The sequence below is a fragment of the Delphinus delphis genome, chromosome 2 (genome assembly GCF_949987515.2).
Source record: "Delphinus delphis chromosome 2, mDelDel1.2, whole genome shotgun sequence".
Lineage (NCBI taxonomy): Eukaryota > Metazoa > Chordata > Mammalia > Artiodactyla > Delphinidae > Delphinus > Delphinus delphis.
Window position 1 is genome coordinate 103,861,739 of NC_082684.1, and position 16,366 is coordinate 103,878,104.

Genomic DNA, 16,366 nt, shown 5'->3' on the forward strand with positions numbered 1-16,366 from the left:
ATGCCTGGAGGTCCTCATCCTGTCCTTGGGCCCACAGCTGTGTCCCTTGTCCCTCTGGCCACTGGGAGGCCCACAGGGAGCCTCAGTGCCTGTGAACTCAGCTGTGTTCTTCCCCAGCCAGGGTGGGTGGGCTCCTCTGTTGCCCTGCCCAGTCCACATTACTCTTGTGCTCAGTTTCTTGGTGGTGTGGCTGGGACTCCTCCCCAGTCCCTGGCCTGGCTCACAGCCCCTTACCAAGGAGACCAGATGCCTTATTGTCCAAGCCAGGACGTTTCTGAGGATGAAAGGAGGAGCTTCTAAGAATTAAGTCAGGGCTGCAGGTGGAAACTGGGTCTTTTCTGACCAAACTAGGATGTCCGGTCCCTCTACATTTACCCCTCCGCTGCAGGATCATTTTGCCCCCACCATGTCAAGGCTGGCCAGCCAAGAGTACATGGAATTTTCTAGATACCTTCCATGCCACACAGGAGCTGAGGGAGACTCCGGGGAGCTGGACTTAGACGCAATCTGTGACTAAAAATTTCACGGCACTCATGCCAATTCCATTCCAAGGTAGCTTCCCCCAGTGGTAGATGGAGATGGCCACCCTAGGAGGCGTTTTCCTCTTGGGTTCTAAATGAAAAGTGAAGCAAATCTCCTCCTCTGCCTTTAGCTTTGAAACCTACTTAATATGCTTCCCTGCTCTGCAGAGTGACTGCTGTCATAATCCACGTCTCATTGCCTTGCTTTCTCCATCCTGTCCCCAGTTTTCCTCTTTTACCCACAATGACCTGAGGCAGAGGAAGCCGACTCTCCACATCCCGGCTGGGGTCTCCCTACAATAGATGCTCCTGCTGAGTGTAGGGCGCTGAGGACACTAAGCCCACAGCTCAGCCTTACTGAGGGGAGAGGCATTCTCTATATTGCAGAAGAAACACTTTGATTTAGTCCCCCAACCTTGGTCCTTGAAATGTTATGGGAACTAAATCAATTTACAGAAGGCTTATCTCCTTCCGTAAGCCTGATGTTCAAGACAAAAGTCTAAACTAAAAAAAAAGAAGAAAATCCTACCTTAATAATCAAAAGTTGAACATGAATGCTCTTTGCAGTCCTGCTAACAACAGCCCAATCATTAACCACTACTTTCAAACCCCCAGGGTGAATAGGTCCACTGACAAGGGAGATGGTCAAGTACAGAATGGCAGAAAAGGGAAATTAACAAATGTAAATTACATTAACATTTACAAGCTATACTACTCCTGTTTGGTTAGGAAAATGATTTTATAACAATGGGAAGAAAATGAATTCAAACTCAACTGCCTTACTTGGCCACTTCTAAATAATTTCCAAAATTTATGGAATAGATTTTTCTGTAAAACTCCTTTTTTCATATTTGTGTATATATTACACCAATAATTTAGCTGTGAATTATGGTAACTACTAGAACAGTATCTGAACTGCTTTAACCAAGAAATTTCCCTCAACAGACCACATTACAGTAACTATCATGTAATATTTCAACAGTTTCTACCTTTGTGATTCATGGCAAATGCTTAAAATGAGGTGGAATTCTGATTGGGAGGCATGATGAAACAGGTAAATTTTCTTTTCTGTTAGACACTGTTATGGGCTGAATTGGATCCATCCCCAAAAACATTCTCTCTCAGGTTGAAGTTAAGTCCTAACTCACAGAACCTCAGAATATGATCTTATCTGGAAATAGGGTCTTTGCAGATCTAGTCAAGTTAAGATGAGGTCATTAAAGTGGGTCCAATCCAGTATGACTGGCATGCTTATGTAAAGGGGAAATTTGGGCTCAGAGGTGGACATGCACAGAGGGAAGGTGGTGTGAAGACAAAGGGAGAAAACCTGAGGATCCAAGAGGCTAGGAAACAAATTGTCCCTCACAGCCCTCACAAGGAACCAGACCTGCCCTCACCTTGATTTTAGAGTTCTAGCCTCTAACACTGTGAGACATAAACATCTGTTGTTTAAGCCAACCAGTTTACGGTGCTTTGTTACAGTAGCCTCAGGAAACTAACACATGCACAGACTCTAAAAACTGGCTTGCTGTGTTTTGAAGCACCTGCGAACATACGAATTTAGCCAGCGTCTGCCATCACATTGCAAGGCTGAAATCTTCTCTTTGAGAGAGAGGAAAACAGGCAGTTTCAAATCCTCTCGGCCCTGGATAAGTTAGACATGCTATCATAACTCCCCAGAAGGAAAAGAAAGACTTTGTAGGTAGAAAATATACAAAATATCTGGAGCTGTGTTTGGAGGAAACCAGAGACAGAGGCCTGCCTAGCTGAACTAATGGGAAAAGAAATCAGAAAACATTTTCCTACAGAAACACAAAGTATCCAAATGGGAGAAAGAGGAAGATTTCAGACCACAAGGAAGAGAAACTTTTTTTTTTTCCTTGAAGATGGACATGTTTTTTAAAGAGGGGAAAAGCCACCAGCAATAATTAAAATACTTAACCACAGAAACAGATGTCTTTCTCAAAGCCATTTAAGTTTATTTTACTAGATTATTCTCATAAGCATATACTTAAAATTGATATGCACAAGTATCTACTCACAGCTATTCAGTAGATTCTCACTGAATGGATAGCGCCTCTTACAGTCCAATCAACAAAGCATACAGCATCAACCACTGGCTCAAGACTCTCTACTGCTCCCTGGTGGCAACATGCACATATTGCAGAAGCAAAATAATACCTCAGGGGCTCTCATGAAAAATACCCGTGACTCAGTAACAAGAGTCATCCATGAGAAACAGATCATTCAGGAAAATAAGAACGTACAGTGAGAAACCCATTGGGAAGAAGAAAAAGTGCACTTTTCAAGAATGGTCCAATCGTGAAAATATAGCTTCTGAAAAAGTAGAAAAAATTTTGTCTCATTGGTGCAGTGAATTGCCAGATTTCAGAATCCGCACAATAACCACAAAAGACTCTAACATCCCATGGAAGACTTCATATTTCACTCTCTACGTCAGAATATAGTCGTTTTCAACAGTCCATTTATTACAAGTCCATGAAATGAGGTCTAATCTAGGAACGGTATAAAAGAGGGTGCCTTTATATCTCAGCGCACCCATGGCTGAGCGAAATTAGCACTCAGGGCCAGAGCTGGTTTTCACATTCTCTCTCAGGCTGAAGCCAGGTCTTCCTTTTTTTTAATTCAGCTGCTCTTGGTGGATTGGAATGGAAAGAGATACAGTGAAATACATGGCTGACCATCATCAGGGACCTAACACACACTTTTAACCTCCCACTCAAAGGACAGCAACCCCTTGATGGCATCCTGGGCCAAGCAGAGATGAATGGAAGCAGAGTTCCTTATCTTAGTAACAACACAGGCTGGGTAATACTACAGTGCTCTGAGGAAAAAAAAAAAAAAGTAACTAATGGAAAAGGATATTTCCTAGAAACCCACAATATTTGGACAAGCTTATAAGGCAGGGAAAACCATCACAGTCATTCTTGTTTCATCAGAGTGTCTCTGATTTTGCCAATTTCTCTTCTACCGCGCACATCACGTTCATGAAAGAAAATGGCTGTAGGCACAAAAATGAGTTCCTATTTATGCATGAGTCCGACAGCTGTGTGTAACACCCTCTTTGATAAGTAAAAATATATATATATATATATATATATATATACATATATATATATTCTTTAAAAGAAAACCTTTCCAGTCAAGGGAGATCAAAACCTTTCCGAAATTGAAGTTAAAGCCTGGAATTGTTTATTAAATCTGAGGAAACTAGAACTCCGAGACAGGAAAATAGAAGGCTGAGTACAAATTCAGACAGTGGCAACATGCTGCTAAAATGCATTCTATTAAGAGGTGAATATATAATTGGGGCAAGAAGGTGTAAAGTAATTTTTAATTACACAGGTGATATATGACTGTATTTTTTAAGAACTATTTTAAGTATTAAAATATTATAAGTAAAACTAAGATCACTCCCCCAAAGCACCAATTCCCTCTAAAATAGCCATTGTTTCCTCAGTGTTTTCAGTTAGGAATGTATCCTCTCAAATTTTAAAAAAATGTATACACACACATACTCATATACATACACATGTGTGTGTACACATACACTTGTAGAAGTAAACAGTTTATGTGTATATGTGTTTTTATGCATGGGATCAATAAACAGTACATTTTCCATGCTAATACTTTCACCAAACAATATCTTAAAATTTTAACCTTTGTGGCTATTTCTCCCATCCCATCACTGTACTAATGTCTCCTACTTGGTCAGATATCTCCAAATTGACTTGAGAAGAATACAGATCTTCTGAGTAGGAATGAGAAGAGAATTTTTAAAAAGGTTGTGTGTGTGTGTGTGTGTGTGTTTTATCACTTGAGCATCAAATGGGAAAACCCTAAGAGAAGCAAACCAAGCCCAGAATTTATGTATAACAATGGATGAGAGAGAACAGAAGGAAAGAGAGATGACTGTTGGCTTCCCCAAAAGCCTTTCACAAAGCTACTGTCAAAGAATTACATTGGGTTGACACTTCAAGGGTCTGACACAGAAGTCATTTCAATGTCTAGGAATGGCAAGTCATGTCCAGGAATGGCAACTTAAACGTCTACGAACGGCAACTGACACTTACACCTTCAATGTCAGGAGCACATCAGGGCCTGGTGTGGACCCTGGCAAATGAGGACATGTGCCCTAATGAAAAGGCTGCTGTTACCCAGCTACAGCCAATTATCGCTATGGTAACATGCAAGCTAGTTGTCAGATCTTCCCATTTTTAAAAAGACGCAGGTAAAAATGGTGGTATTTTAATATTATAATCTCTTGATTTTTTTCAAGGTTGACTATTTAAAACCCAAAGATTCAAAACAACAACTCCACCCAGACCGACCCTTGGCTGGTCACACCGTAGGCCAACAGGACGTCAGTTTGCAACTCTCATCTAATTCCAAAGGTATTTCTCTGCTGGCACAACCGATGTCTCAATGAAACACTCTTTGACAAATTAATGTGGAACACAGACAGTTCTTTTGAAGGCACTGGGTCTTTTCACAGGTAAAGAAATCCCTGGCAATTAGAGCTCTTTTCTTTCTTCCCTTTCCATCCTGAAGTTTCCAAAAAGGGATAGGACAAAACCATCCACTGAAATGCCCTTTTTTGCACGTCTTAGGTATTTATAGTTTTATCAGAAGAATTTCAGATTGTGTCACCTTGGAAATATATTGGCCACTACATTTCATATCCTCTGAGTGAAGGAAGATGCCCCCGATGTACCCAAGAGAGGAAACACAGAGTCGTGGTTACAAGGGAAGAATAATTCTTGTGAGGGGACCTCGTGACAGGTGTCCGGACAAGGGCTCATTATGAGACATTGCTGAAGAAACAGGAAAGGGGGTCAAGGAAGGGGGCCTCTGTCTTCTCTGCTCCCCTTTGCAAGGACAGCAATAGCACAGTCGTGGTTTAAGACACGGAGCATTTAACCACTGACCATTTTCACTGAAATCCATCTGGAGGTTTAAAACTGAACACAGCAACTAGAGGTTATATACATGCAAAAACAATCATTCCCCTATAAAAGTGAAGCTTGTTTTTTAACTATTGGGGTTGGGGAACAGAAACTACTTTAGAGAGATGAACAGTTTTTAAGAACTGACTGTCAAGGTAAAAATATTAATGACACATGCCCTGTATAAAAACAGTCACTGGCTGCCTACTAAACAAACGTGTTCTTTTTAAAATTCAAGAAGTGCGGGGCCCCAGATGCATGACATTTATGAAGAGGCTCATCCTACCTTGAAGATGAAATCAGCCATCAGAGGTCCTGGAATCTTAAAGGCTTGCCTCTCGGAGCCCCTCTGAAATTCAACTGTTGTGTTTTCTACAACAAAGGCTCCAGGGCTGTTAAAGCTGTGCTCTCCTTTGCTTCCTTGAAGTGTTTTTGATTCAATGACTAAAATTTAAAAATAAAGTTTCAATGAGAGAATATCTTAAAAGCATTTTATTCCAAAAGATATTTTACTACAAGTAATAGCATCTGATATCAACACAATATCAATACATCCACTCAGTTTACAAACATTGATCCAAATTGGTAGAATAAATATATAAGCTTCTTAGTTATCTATAAAAAGAAGCAAACAGGAGTGCTAGGTCCAGTGAGGTCTACCCAACTCTTTGGAGTCATTTCTATAATAAGGGGAAGAAGAAAACATCTCTTTCTTTGTATTTTTTCATGATGTAGCTATTACTTAAAATAAAGCGATGTTACTCATTTTCTCACCCATTCAGATAGTAAGCCTAGACTTTTATTTAGACAAAACCACAATAAATTCTAAATTTGCTTAAAAAATTTTTTTTTTATTTTGAAGTAATTGTAGATTCACAGGAAGTTGCAAGAACAGTAAAGAGGTCGTGTGTACCTTTCATCCAGTTTTACCCAATGGAATGGTTACATCTTACCCAACTATAATACAATATCAAAACCAAGAAATGGACATTGGTACAATGTGTGCATAGAGTCCTATGCCATTTTGTCACACGTGACCACAACCAAAATACAGAACTATTCCATCACCACAAAGATCTCTCTCATGTGTCACCTCTTTATTCACATTAGCTTTTAAAGGAACAGTAGTGCTTTTAGATCTCTTACAGAACAATGCCGACGGTTTAACCAAAATAACACTTCTACCTTATTTCAGTGATTTCTTTCTTTCCCTTCTCTTTTTTTTTTTCTTTCATTTTGTAAATGTCACCATTCTTAGTGGACCTGGTCCACCTGCATTTCTGGCTCCAGATCTATTCCTAACTCACTGCCTTGGGTTTTCATTGCCTCATTTCTAAAACGAGGAGTCAGAGCAGGCAATCTCCCAGGTCCTCTGCTCCTCAGACACCTACACTTGACTCACTGGTACTCAATGGTTCTTTAACCATCTCAAACAAAGGACACAACAGAACCAGAACTCCATTCCATCTCAAGCTTAAAAAGCTGATAAAAACACAACAAAATGATCTGGATTTTATGAGGCTGCGATCCACACGTGCTGTGCTTCGGTGGTGTTCCTTTGCCGATTTCCCTCTGCCACCGGAGCAGCTGCAGGAATTCAAGCGCCCTGGTCAGATTGCATAACAGGCATTAGGAGACATCCCTGATTATCCCTGACAGGCAGGCTGGGAACTTTTCTGGGAAAATTCAAAGGCTGGACATGAGCTCCTTGATCTGCAGGAGTCATTAGCAGTCAAAGAATCATGCTGGGTCCTCTCAGGCACACAAAACCCCTACCACTTTGGCCCTGATCTCCATGACCGCAGTAGATTTTTGGAAAGTGTGAGATTAAATTCACTTCCTAGTTCCAATAAAGATATAAAACAGAGGGTTAGAAAGTGAACTGTCAGTAAAAATGAGACGGGAAACTGGAGATGGTAGGAGATGGTAGGAGGGATGAATTAGCCCTCTAAAAGTAAAGGAGGGAAAATCATGAGCATTTGGGTAATATCAAAACACAACATGAAGCTGGACAAAATCCATCCACGCAAAGAAGGAGGCATGCAAAACACTGCTTCTAGACCGAGACTTAGCCTGCAGCGACTTGATTCAATTCAAATAGAGCGCAATGGATTCGATGGCTGTGACTGTTCTACCACTGCGCTAACGTTCTGGATCAAAGCTCTCCAAGTTTCATCCGGCTGCAGAGCTACGGCAGCGGCTGTCAGAATCTGGAAGTGCCATCTGGGGGGAAGGGAAGACCAGGGTGACATCCATCTTTTAAACCTGTTAGTTTGGTTTTGATGTTTTGTTTTCTGACGTTGAGTCTATTCTATTACGTCAAAGGTGTCCAAGATCTTTCGTGGCAAGGATGTGAGGACACAGGAGCAAAACCAGTTTTCAAGTGCATGTGAAGTACCCAAACCACTCTTCTCCGATTCTCATAAAATATCTTTATATCAATTATTTCAAAAGGCTTCCCACTCTCTGGGTCCCAGACCCTGGCTGCCTACATAGGAGGTCAAAAGCAGGTGCTCTGACCTCAACTGTGTAACTTGAGTCAGAAGTGGGTGGTCAATAAAGACAAGGGAAGTGATTTGATGAAGCCAACTTTTTATAGTTTATGGATGCAAACGATTCTGATAGTTTGGATTAACAAAGCCCCTGTGATGAATTCACAGTGAAGTGGAGGTCAGTGTTGCTCTTCAAGAGCTGTCATTTTTATCGGTGGTAAACTTGCTTCTCCTCAGTGCCTGTGCCTCTTAAATTGGCAGAAAAGGAGTTTTTGAAAATCAACAATTCAGATGATGTGTTGACTTGTGGACACGTTTTTTAAGTTTTTATTAGTGTCTAGCACCCCATGTGTGTACTGCAGCCCTGTGTCGTGATGTGCAATTCACAGCTCATGAGAGCCGCACACACAGCCCTTCAATTCTCAGAGCTTCCACAGACCCTCTGCGGTTTCTACAGCAAGACAGACAGTGCTGAGTGGAGACCCCAGGAAATCTATAAACAGCCCCACCACTGTGAAAGGCAGAGGGTAAGAGCCTCCTTTCCTGCTACCCATTGCTGCCTTTTTTCTCCTCTTCAGGCTTAAAATGATGGAGGTGGCAAGGAGCCAAGAAAGAGATGATCTGTATCCTCAAATAGATAAAAGAGAAACATCGTATGATTTCGCTTATATGCGGAATATAAAAAAGAAATGATACAAACAAGCTTTGGCATTTATTAGCTGACTCAACAAAGAAACATACTGGAAATCCCCTCATCTTTGTTGCTTAATCTGAAAAATGAAGTTAGTGTTGTTGTGAGAATAAATAAAATCACATACAAAAAAAAACAGGATCAGAAATCAAGACCCTCTTAAATCCCCAAACCTTTACAACTCAAGTCTACCATGGTACCTTTAAATATTTTGACCCACACTTGTTATTTTTAAAAGAAATGACTAGAAAAATGATGAACGCTGCTAACTGCTTCTAGCTGAAGGGCTTGCCCTGACAAGTATCCGTCCAGGCTTCTTTCGAAAGAGACAGGGTCATGCTAATCATCCCAAGAGGTCTCCTTAAATTCTAAGAAGGCCACAAAAGTATTGTTAGGTAAACATGTAATGAGCATTTAGCATAGCTGACTTGGTTATAAATACATCAAACTTATGCTTCGAGCTGTATATTACAGTGTATGCATACTTTATTCAGTATTCATTTCCTCTGATTAGTCATTATGTTCAGGGTTCATGTTTATATTAATACATCTCTACATATGGTCGTCAGACTGCACTTAGGGGACCAAAAAAATCCCAATTCTTACCATTGATAATGGAGGTTTTCAGTTTATGGCATCTTGGCTTCTTGAGTTTAGTGCTAGTCAAAACACATTTAATGCTGAAGTTTTGCTACAATAAAATCTCTTTTGCAGGAACCCTCTTATTGTTTCCATTTTTGAAATTTTAGGGAAATCTGGAGCTGTGTGCTTGATATAATGCTGAAGCCAAGCTTGCGAAAGGACTAGAAATTCCGTATTTAAACACCTCTAGGCGATATGCAAGATGGACATTCTGTAATTTAATTCCATTCCACAGCAAAGAGACTAACAGTACGCTGCTGGGTGTTCTCCGTTCTTAACGATGCAGCCTTTTGGAGGGTGCATATACGGATCTTATAAAGAACGATTTATTACTGCGAAGTGAGCTTAATTTCAGGAATATTATCTTTGAATAAAAAATTAAGAAAACACTTGTATACATCAAGAAAATAAAGCCGCTTCTATATTTAGGTGTTCAGAAATGGTAGCTAAATCCTTTGTAAATGAAGCCAGTTCATTCTATTCACTGGCAGAGAAGGGTAACTTTCAGAAACACTTCTAGAGCCACTTTTGAGATTGTTCAGAAGGAGATATAATCCAAGCAACAGATCTGTCACCTTTGGAGAAATGGGAATATATTTGAGCTCTGTTCATGGAACCATGCCAGTCTTGAGTATAAAGTTATGTTTAATACGTCAGAACACATTTGTATGTAAATGAATATTCTACCTCAAAGTATTCATCTTTACCTAACCTGTTTACTGTGTACTTATTCTGTTTTTAGAGCTTATAAAACTCTTTTTAGAGCTGAATGTGAAAGAACTGTCTGTAGTATCACGAGAAAATCAGGCCCAGTCACTGCAATTTGTAAAATTTTTTTAAAACATCTTTTCGATATGCCATAAAATGCACCCATTTAAAATGTAGTTTCATGGCTTCAGCATATTCACAGAATTGGGAAACCATCATCACAATCTAAGTTTAGAACATTTCTGCCACCCCCCCAAAGAAACCCCATATCCGTTAACAACCCCAGACCTGCCACCAACCCAACTCACCCCAGCCCCAGGCAACCACCAATCTACTTTCTGTCTCCTTAGATCTGCTTTACTCTGGACACTTTATATAAAGACAATCATAAAATATGTGGCCTTTTGTGACTGGCTTCTTTCGCTTAGCATAATGTTTTCAAGGATCATGTCTATTGTAGCATGTGTCAGTACTTCATTATTTGTTAGAGCCAAATACTATTCCACACGTGCCCATTTTATTTATTCATCAGTTAATGGACATCTGGGCTGTTTTTACGTTATGGCTATTATGAACTATGCTGCTATGAACGTTCAGCACTTCACAGTTTTGAATCCAGGATGCTATTTTACAATGTGATCACTCACAATGATTCACAAAATTGGGATCTACATGATTTTCACCTGTTCTCAAACATCAAGTCTGCGTTTACAAGGATGAAGATCTACTCTTATCAAGAGCTGTGGGCCTTAAGCCATTTTAAAAAGAAGCCTAAGAAATGTTTCGATGCTTCACTGTAGAGAAAGCCTTGAGTGAACTGACCATTATGTGGCTATAAACACTTCAATATTTTAGTTAAATACATCAGTCACATTCTTTTAGTCATAATTCATATAATAAAGTAAGGGTTGAAAAAGACTTTCCAATAATTGTTCACCTCATTGTCCTAAAGATATTCTCTTGCTTCCCTAATTTAGGTCATAATTTACTAAAGAATTTCTTTCTTTTTCCAAGATGTTAATCTATACCCTTGGTGACCTTAAACATTTTGATATAAACTTTTCTCAAAGGACATTTCTGGTTAGACTGTCGGTACTGCAGCCACAATATACAAACACATATAACACACCTGGACAAACACAGTTAAAAGCTACCAAAAATGCTTGTGTCCCTGAGAAATTTTTACGATTTGAAAATCTAAGATGGTGGCTCAGAAAAAAAATGGCAAACTATGTCACCTTTTAATCCGGTAGACCTTGATTTGTGTGGCTTTAAAACAGTTACAAATAGTGTTTCGTACTTTTTACAGAAAGACAGAGCTGAACACAGTAAGCTTCTTCAAGGCCAGGGGCTCAGTCTTGACAAAAACTCATTTTCCTGGGAAAAAGACGAAGAAAGCCCTGCCTATGGCCACAGGAAACCTTGGGAGAGAAGCAGACAAACTTTGGTATTTCTAGTTCCTTTGGGTCCTAAGAGCCCAGAAAAGCTAAGACAGAAAGATGCCATGTGACTTTGGCCAAAGAAACAATACAATTTCAATCCTCTATTGTTTCCGACTCTTAGTATTCTGGGAAGCCAGTGTTTACTTTCAGTGCCCCCTAGACCTGAGGTTGTGATATGCTGGCAACGGAGCATGTACTTGTCAGCTATGTTCACTGATACAGCTCTGTGTTTTAAATTTCGTTTTGTTATTTTTTATCCCAAACTGCTAAGATTTCCAGAAGACTCTAGACTCCTAGTTTACTCTCCACACAAAAAATAGTTTATTTCACATATAACTTGATTTCCTCTCCCATGAGGAGACTAATTTCCCACTAGGGCATGAGAACTAAAAAATTCAGGGTCATAGATCATTCCCTAGTGATATAGACTATTTCAGACTGGTAGAAGTTCATCTACCTACCTGTTAACGCAAAGAAATATATATATGTTTTTGGCTAAATAAATTTTAAGGAAAGAAAAACATATTAAGATTAAATTCTACTTACAGAGATGTGCAGGTCCTTTCACTGTAATTCTCACACTTCGACTTCCCAAAGGAACAGCAATTACATTTTCTTCCCCTAAGAAAGAACACAAGACAAATGTAATGAAACTTGTGCACTATTATTAAATGATATTAGTACATTATCAACAATATGAATTACTTCAAGCAGATGTTGTTTTGTTTGTTTAACTTACAGAGAACCATTTGTTTTGAGAGCCTCTGGGGTGAAACTGTTGGATCAAAGGATGTCACTATGTTTGCTGACTTGTTCATAAGTTTTATTAAATAAAAATACCTATTTATTACTGAAAATTAGAAAATGCATAAAAGCATACCAGACAAAATGAAACTATTTCCAGAGATCATCATTTCTAACACTTTGAGAAATATCCTTTCTGGATTTTCTGTTTGTTTTTAACATACATACATTAAACAAAAGCGCAATGAACACCACTTAAATAGCCACCATTTGGGGAGGGGTTAAATAAACAATAGTATATCCATACTAAGGAATACGCTACAACTGATAAAAGTAATGATAAGAAGCCACATTTTTTTAACATCTTTATTGGAGTATAATTGCTTTACAATGTGTGTTAGTTTCTGCTTTATAACACAGTGAATCAGCTATACATATACATATATTCCCATATCTCCTCCCTCTTGCATCTCGCTCCCATCCTCCCTATCCCACCCCCTAGGTGGTCGCAAAGCACCGAGCTGATCTCCCTGTGCTATGCGGCTGCTTCCCACTAGCTATCTATTTTACATTTGGTAGTGTATATATGTCCATGCCACCCTCTCACTTCATCCCAGCTTACCCTTCCCCCTCCCCATGTCCTCAAGTCTCTACATCTGCGTCTTTATTCCTGTCTTGCCCCTAGGTTCTTCAGAACCATTTTTTTTTTTTAGATTCCATATATATGTGTTAGCATATGGCATTTGTTTTTCTCTTTCTGACTTACTTCACTGTTTGACAGACTCTAGGTCCATCCATCTCACTACAAATAACTCAATTTCGTTTCTTTTTATGGCTATGTAATATTCCATTGTATATATGTGTCACATCTTCTTTATCCATTCATCTGTCGATGGACACTTAGGTTGCTTCCATGTCCTGGCTATTGTAAACAGAGCTGCAGTGAACATTGCGGTGCATGACTCTTTTTGAATTATGGTTTCTCAGGGTGTATGCCCAGTAGTGGGATTTCTAGGTCATGTGGTAATTCTATTTTTAGTTTTTTAAGGAATGTCCATACTGTTCTCTGTAGTGGCTGTATCAATTTACACTCCTACCAACAGTGCACGAGGGTTCCCTTTTCTCCACACCAGCTCCAGCATTTATTGTTTGTAGATTTTTTTGATGATGGTCATTCTGACTGGTGGAAGCCACATTACTTGATGTGGAAAGACTGCCAACATATATATTGATTAATGAAAAAAGAAAGTTAAAAAACAATTATATGGACAATGATTTCTTGAATATGACTTCAAAAGTATAGGCAACAAATAAATAAATTGGACTACATCAAAATTAAACTTTTGCATATCAAAGGGTACTATCAATACAGTGAAAAGGCAGCACATGGAATGGGAGAAAATATTTGTAAATCACATATCAGATATGTTCTGGTTAATATCCAGAACATATAAAGAATTCCTACAGGGCTTCCCTGGTGGCGCAGTGGTTGAGAGTCTGCCTGCCGATGCAGGGTCCACGGGTTCATGCCCCGGTCTGGGAAGATCCCACATGTAGCGGAGCGGCTGGGCCCGTGAGTCATGGCCGCTGAGCCTGCGTGTCTGGAGCCCGTGCTGCGCAACGGGAGAGGCCACAACAGTGAGAGGCCCGCGTACCGCAAAAAAAAAAAAAAAAAAAAAAAAAAATTCCTACAACTCAAAAACAATGACAACAAAAAGGAATCCAATTTAAAAATGGGCAAAGGACTTGAATCGACTTTTTTTTCCAAAGAGGATATACAAATGCCAATAAGCACATAAAAACATGCTCAACATCACTATTCATTAGGGAAATGCAAATCAAAACCACAAGGAGATACCACTTCACACTCATTAGGCTGGCCACTATTTAAAAAATAAGATAAAATAACAAGTGTTGGTCAGGATGTGAAGAAATTGGAACCCTTGTGAACAGCTGACGGAAATACAAAATAATGGTTCAACCATGGCGGAAAACAGTTCCTCAAAATATTAAATATAAAAGTACTATATGATTCAGCAATTCCACTTCTGGGTATACCCAAAAGAACTGAAAGCAGGGAGTCAGATATTTGTACACCCATATTCATAGCAGCTTTATTCACAACAGCCAAAGGTGGAAGCAACCCAAGTGTCCATCCACACACAGATGAGTGGAAATCTATCACGCGGTAAATATACACAAGGGAATATTATTCAGCCTTAAAAAGTAAGGCAATTCTGACACATGCTGTGTAACGTAGATGAACCACAAAGACATTATGCTAAGTGAAATAAGTCAGTCACAAAAGGATAAATACTGTGTGATTCCATTTATATGAGGTGTGTCAAGTTCATAGAGACAGAAAGTAGAATGGATTTTGCCAGGGGATGGGGTAAGACAGATTATCACAACCTATCTCCAGAACTTTTTTCATTTTGCAAAACTGAAAGCCTGAGTCCACTGAACAATAAGTCTCGGAGGTGGCGGCAGCTGAGACAACAGCGGCGGCGGCAGCGACGGCAGCTCCGGAGGCCGCAGTCCTGGTCCTGGCTTCGGCCCCAGCCCCACCGTGGTGACGCTCGCTGAGCTGCAGGTGCTCCGGGCCACCCTCCTGGCCACGGCCTCGGGCTACTCTGTCAGCATCGATGCGCGTGCCAAGGAGTGCTTCTTCGAGCGGGTCACCTCGGGCACCATGATGGGCCTCATCCTCAAGGTGGCTGAGGGCGGCTTCCTGGACGTTGACGTGGAGATTACAGGGTCTGATAATAAAGGAATTTGTAAAGGAGACTGGGGGTCCAGTGGGAAATACACATTTGCTGCTCACATGGAGGGAACATATAAGTTTTGTTTTAGCAGTAGGATGTCCACCATGACTCCAAAGATAGTGATGTTCACCATTGATATTGGGGAGGCCCCCAAACCACAAGACATGGAAAGAGAAGCTCACCAGAACAAGCTAGAAGAAATGATTAACGAGCTTGCAGTGGCGATGACAGCTGTAAAGCATGAACAGGAATACATGGAAGTTCGGGAGAGAGTACACAGAGCAGTCAATGACAGCACAAACAGCAGAGTGGTCCTTTGGCCCTTCTTGGAAGCTCTTGTTCTAATTGCCATGACACTGGGACAGATTTACTATCTGAAGAGATTTTTTGAAGTCCGGAGGGTTGTTTAAAAAGCCTTTTGCTGATGATGCCAAACTCATAATTCACTATTTACCAAACGTCTTGGTCATAATAATGTCATTAGTTTCTATGTTTTTATTTTCTAAACTGTACATTCACAGCTTCTGTTTCTTTGTGATTAACAGATATTGGGGGAAAACACTTTTTTAGGAAAGTTATAGAGAAATTTGACATGTGATTGGCATGATTTCATATTTGAATTCTTCCTCCATTATGCAGGTCCTTCCAGAACTCAAACACTGTAAGTGGAATATAGGTGCATAGTCCTTATGATATCTTCTTTCCTTTTGTTTTCATCATAAAATGCAGCTTGTTCAGTATTTATCAGTACTTTACTGATAGCACTTTACTAAAATGACTGCATTCTTGGGATCCCTTATCCTGCAGTTCAAGTCATTAAAGATTCACTTTGTTCAGTCCTTATGAGAAACAACAATCTGAACCTTGACATTTTTTGTCCAGCCTAATGGCACAGCTCTGTGACTTAGAGGATGCTACCTGGTTGGTACTTTTATACTTTGTCTATCTTGCTTTTGCTTTAAAGATAAGACTTAAACCAACAACCTTTTTCCCCTTTAAAGTTTTACTTTGAACCTCAGAACTCAATCGCCTCCACTTAAAATTGTTGATACAAGCAGCTAATAACCATTTTTTGGTTTCTGCCTAACCTTGTAAGAAGTGTCTATTAAAGCCAATTCTCTGGGTGTTGCAGTGAATGGTGGTTCTTTTTCTTTCTACGCTGGCTCATCCACTTTCTCTACTCTTGGCACGGAGGAGGTATGCATTCACATAATTGGAAAAATCTGGATTTCTGATGCCAAAGGGTTAAAAGCCTCTTGGATTTCCTTGCAGTGATATACAGCCACTATTTTCTTTTTGATCACTGGCATTTTGGCCACTGTTCAATTAGTGCACTGAACATTACTGTCAGTACTAGGGTGTCTGTTTCTGTTTTTCTTGGGTCTTTCTTTTTT

General features: G+C 39.9%; 1 protein-coding gene and 1 pseudogene across 1 annotated transcript in view; one reads left to right on the plus strand and one right to left on the minus strand.

Annotated features, from left to right (window-relative positions):
* ADAMTSL3 (ADAMTS like 3) overlaps nucleotides 1-16,366 on the minus strand; it is a 370,467-nt gene that overhangs the window by 172,737 nt on the left and 181,364 nt on the right. The window contains exons 8-9 of the mRNA XM_060005339.1: nucleotides 12,010-12,084; nucleotides 5,775-5,932 (exon numbers count right to left, since the gene is read on the minus strand). Of these exons, the coding sequence (XP_059861322.1) occupies nucleotides 5,775-5,932; nucleotides 12,010-12,084 (233 nt within the window). The remainder of the gene's footprint in view (nucleotides 1-5,774; nucleotides 5,933-12,009; nucleotides 12,085-16,366) is intronic.
* LOC132421180 (transmembrane emp24 domain-containing protein 2 pseudogene) lies at nucleotides 14,595-15,382 on the plus strand (annotated as a pseudogene).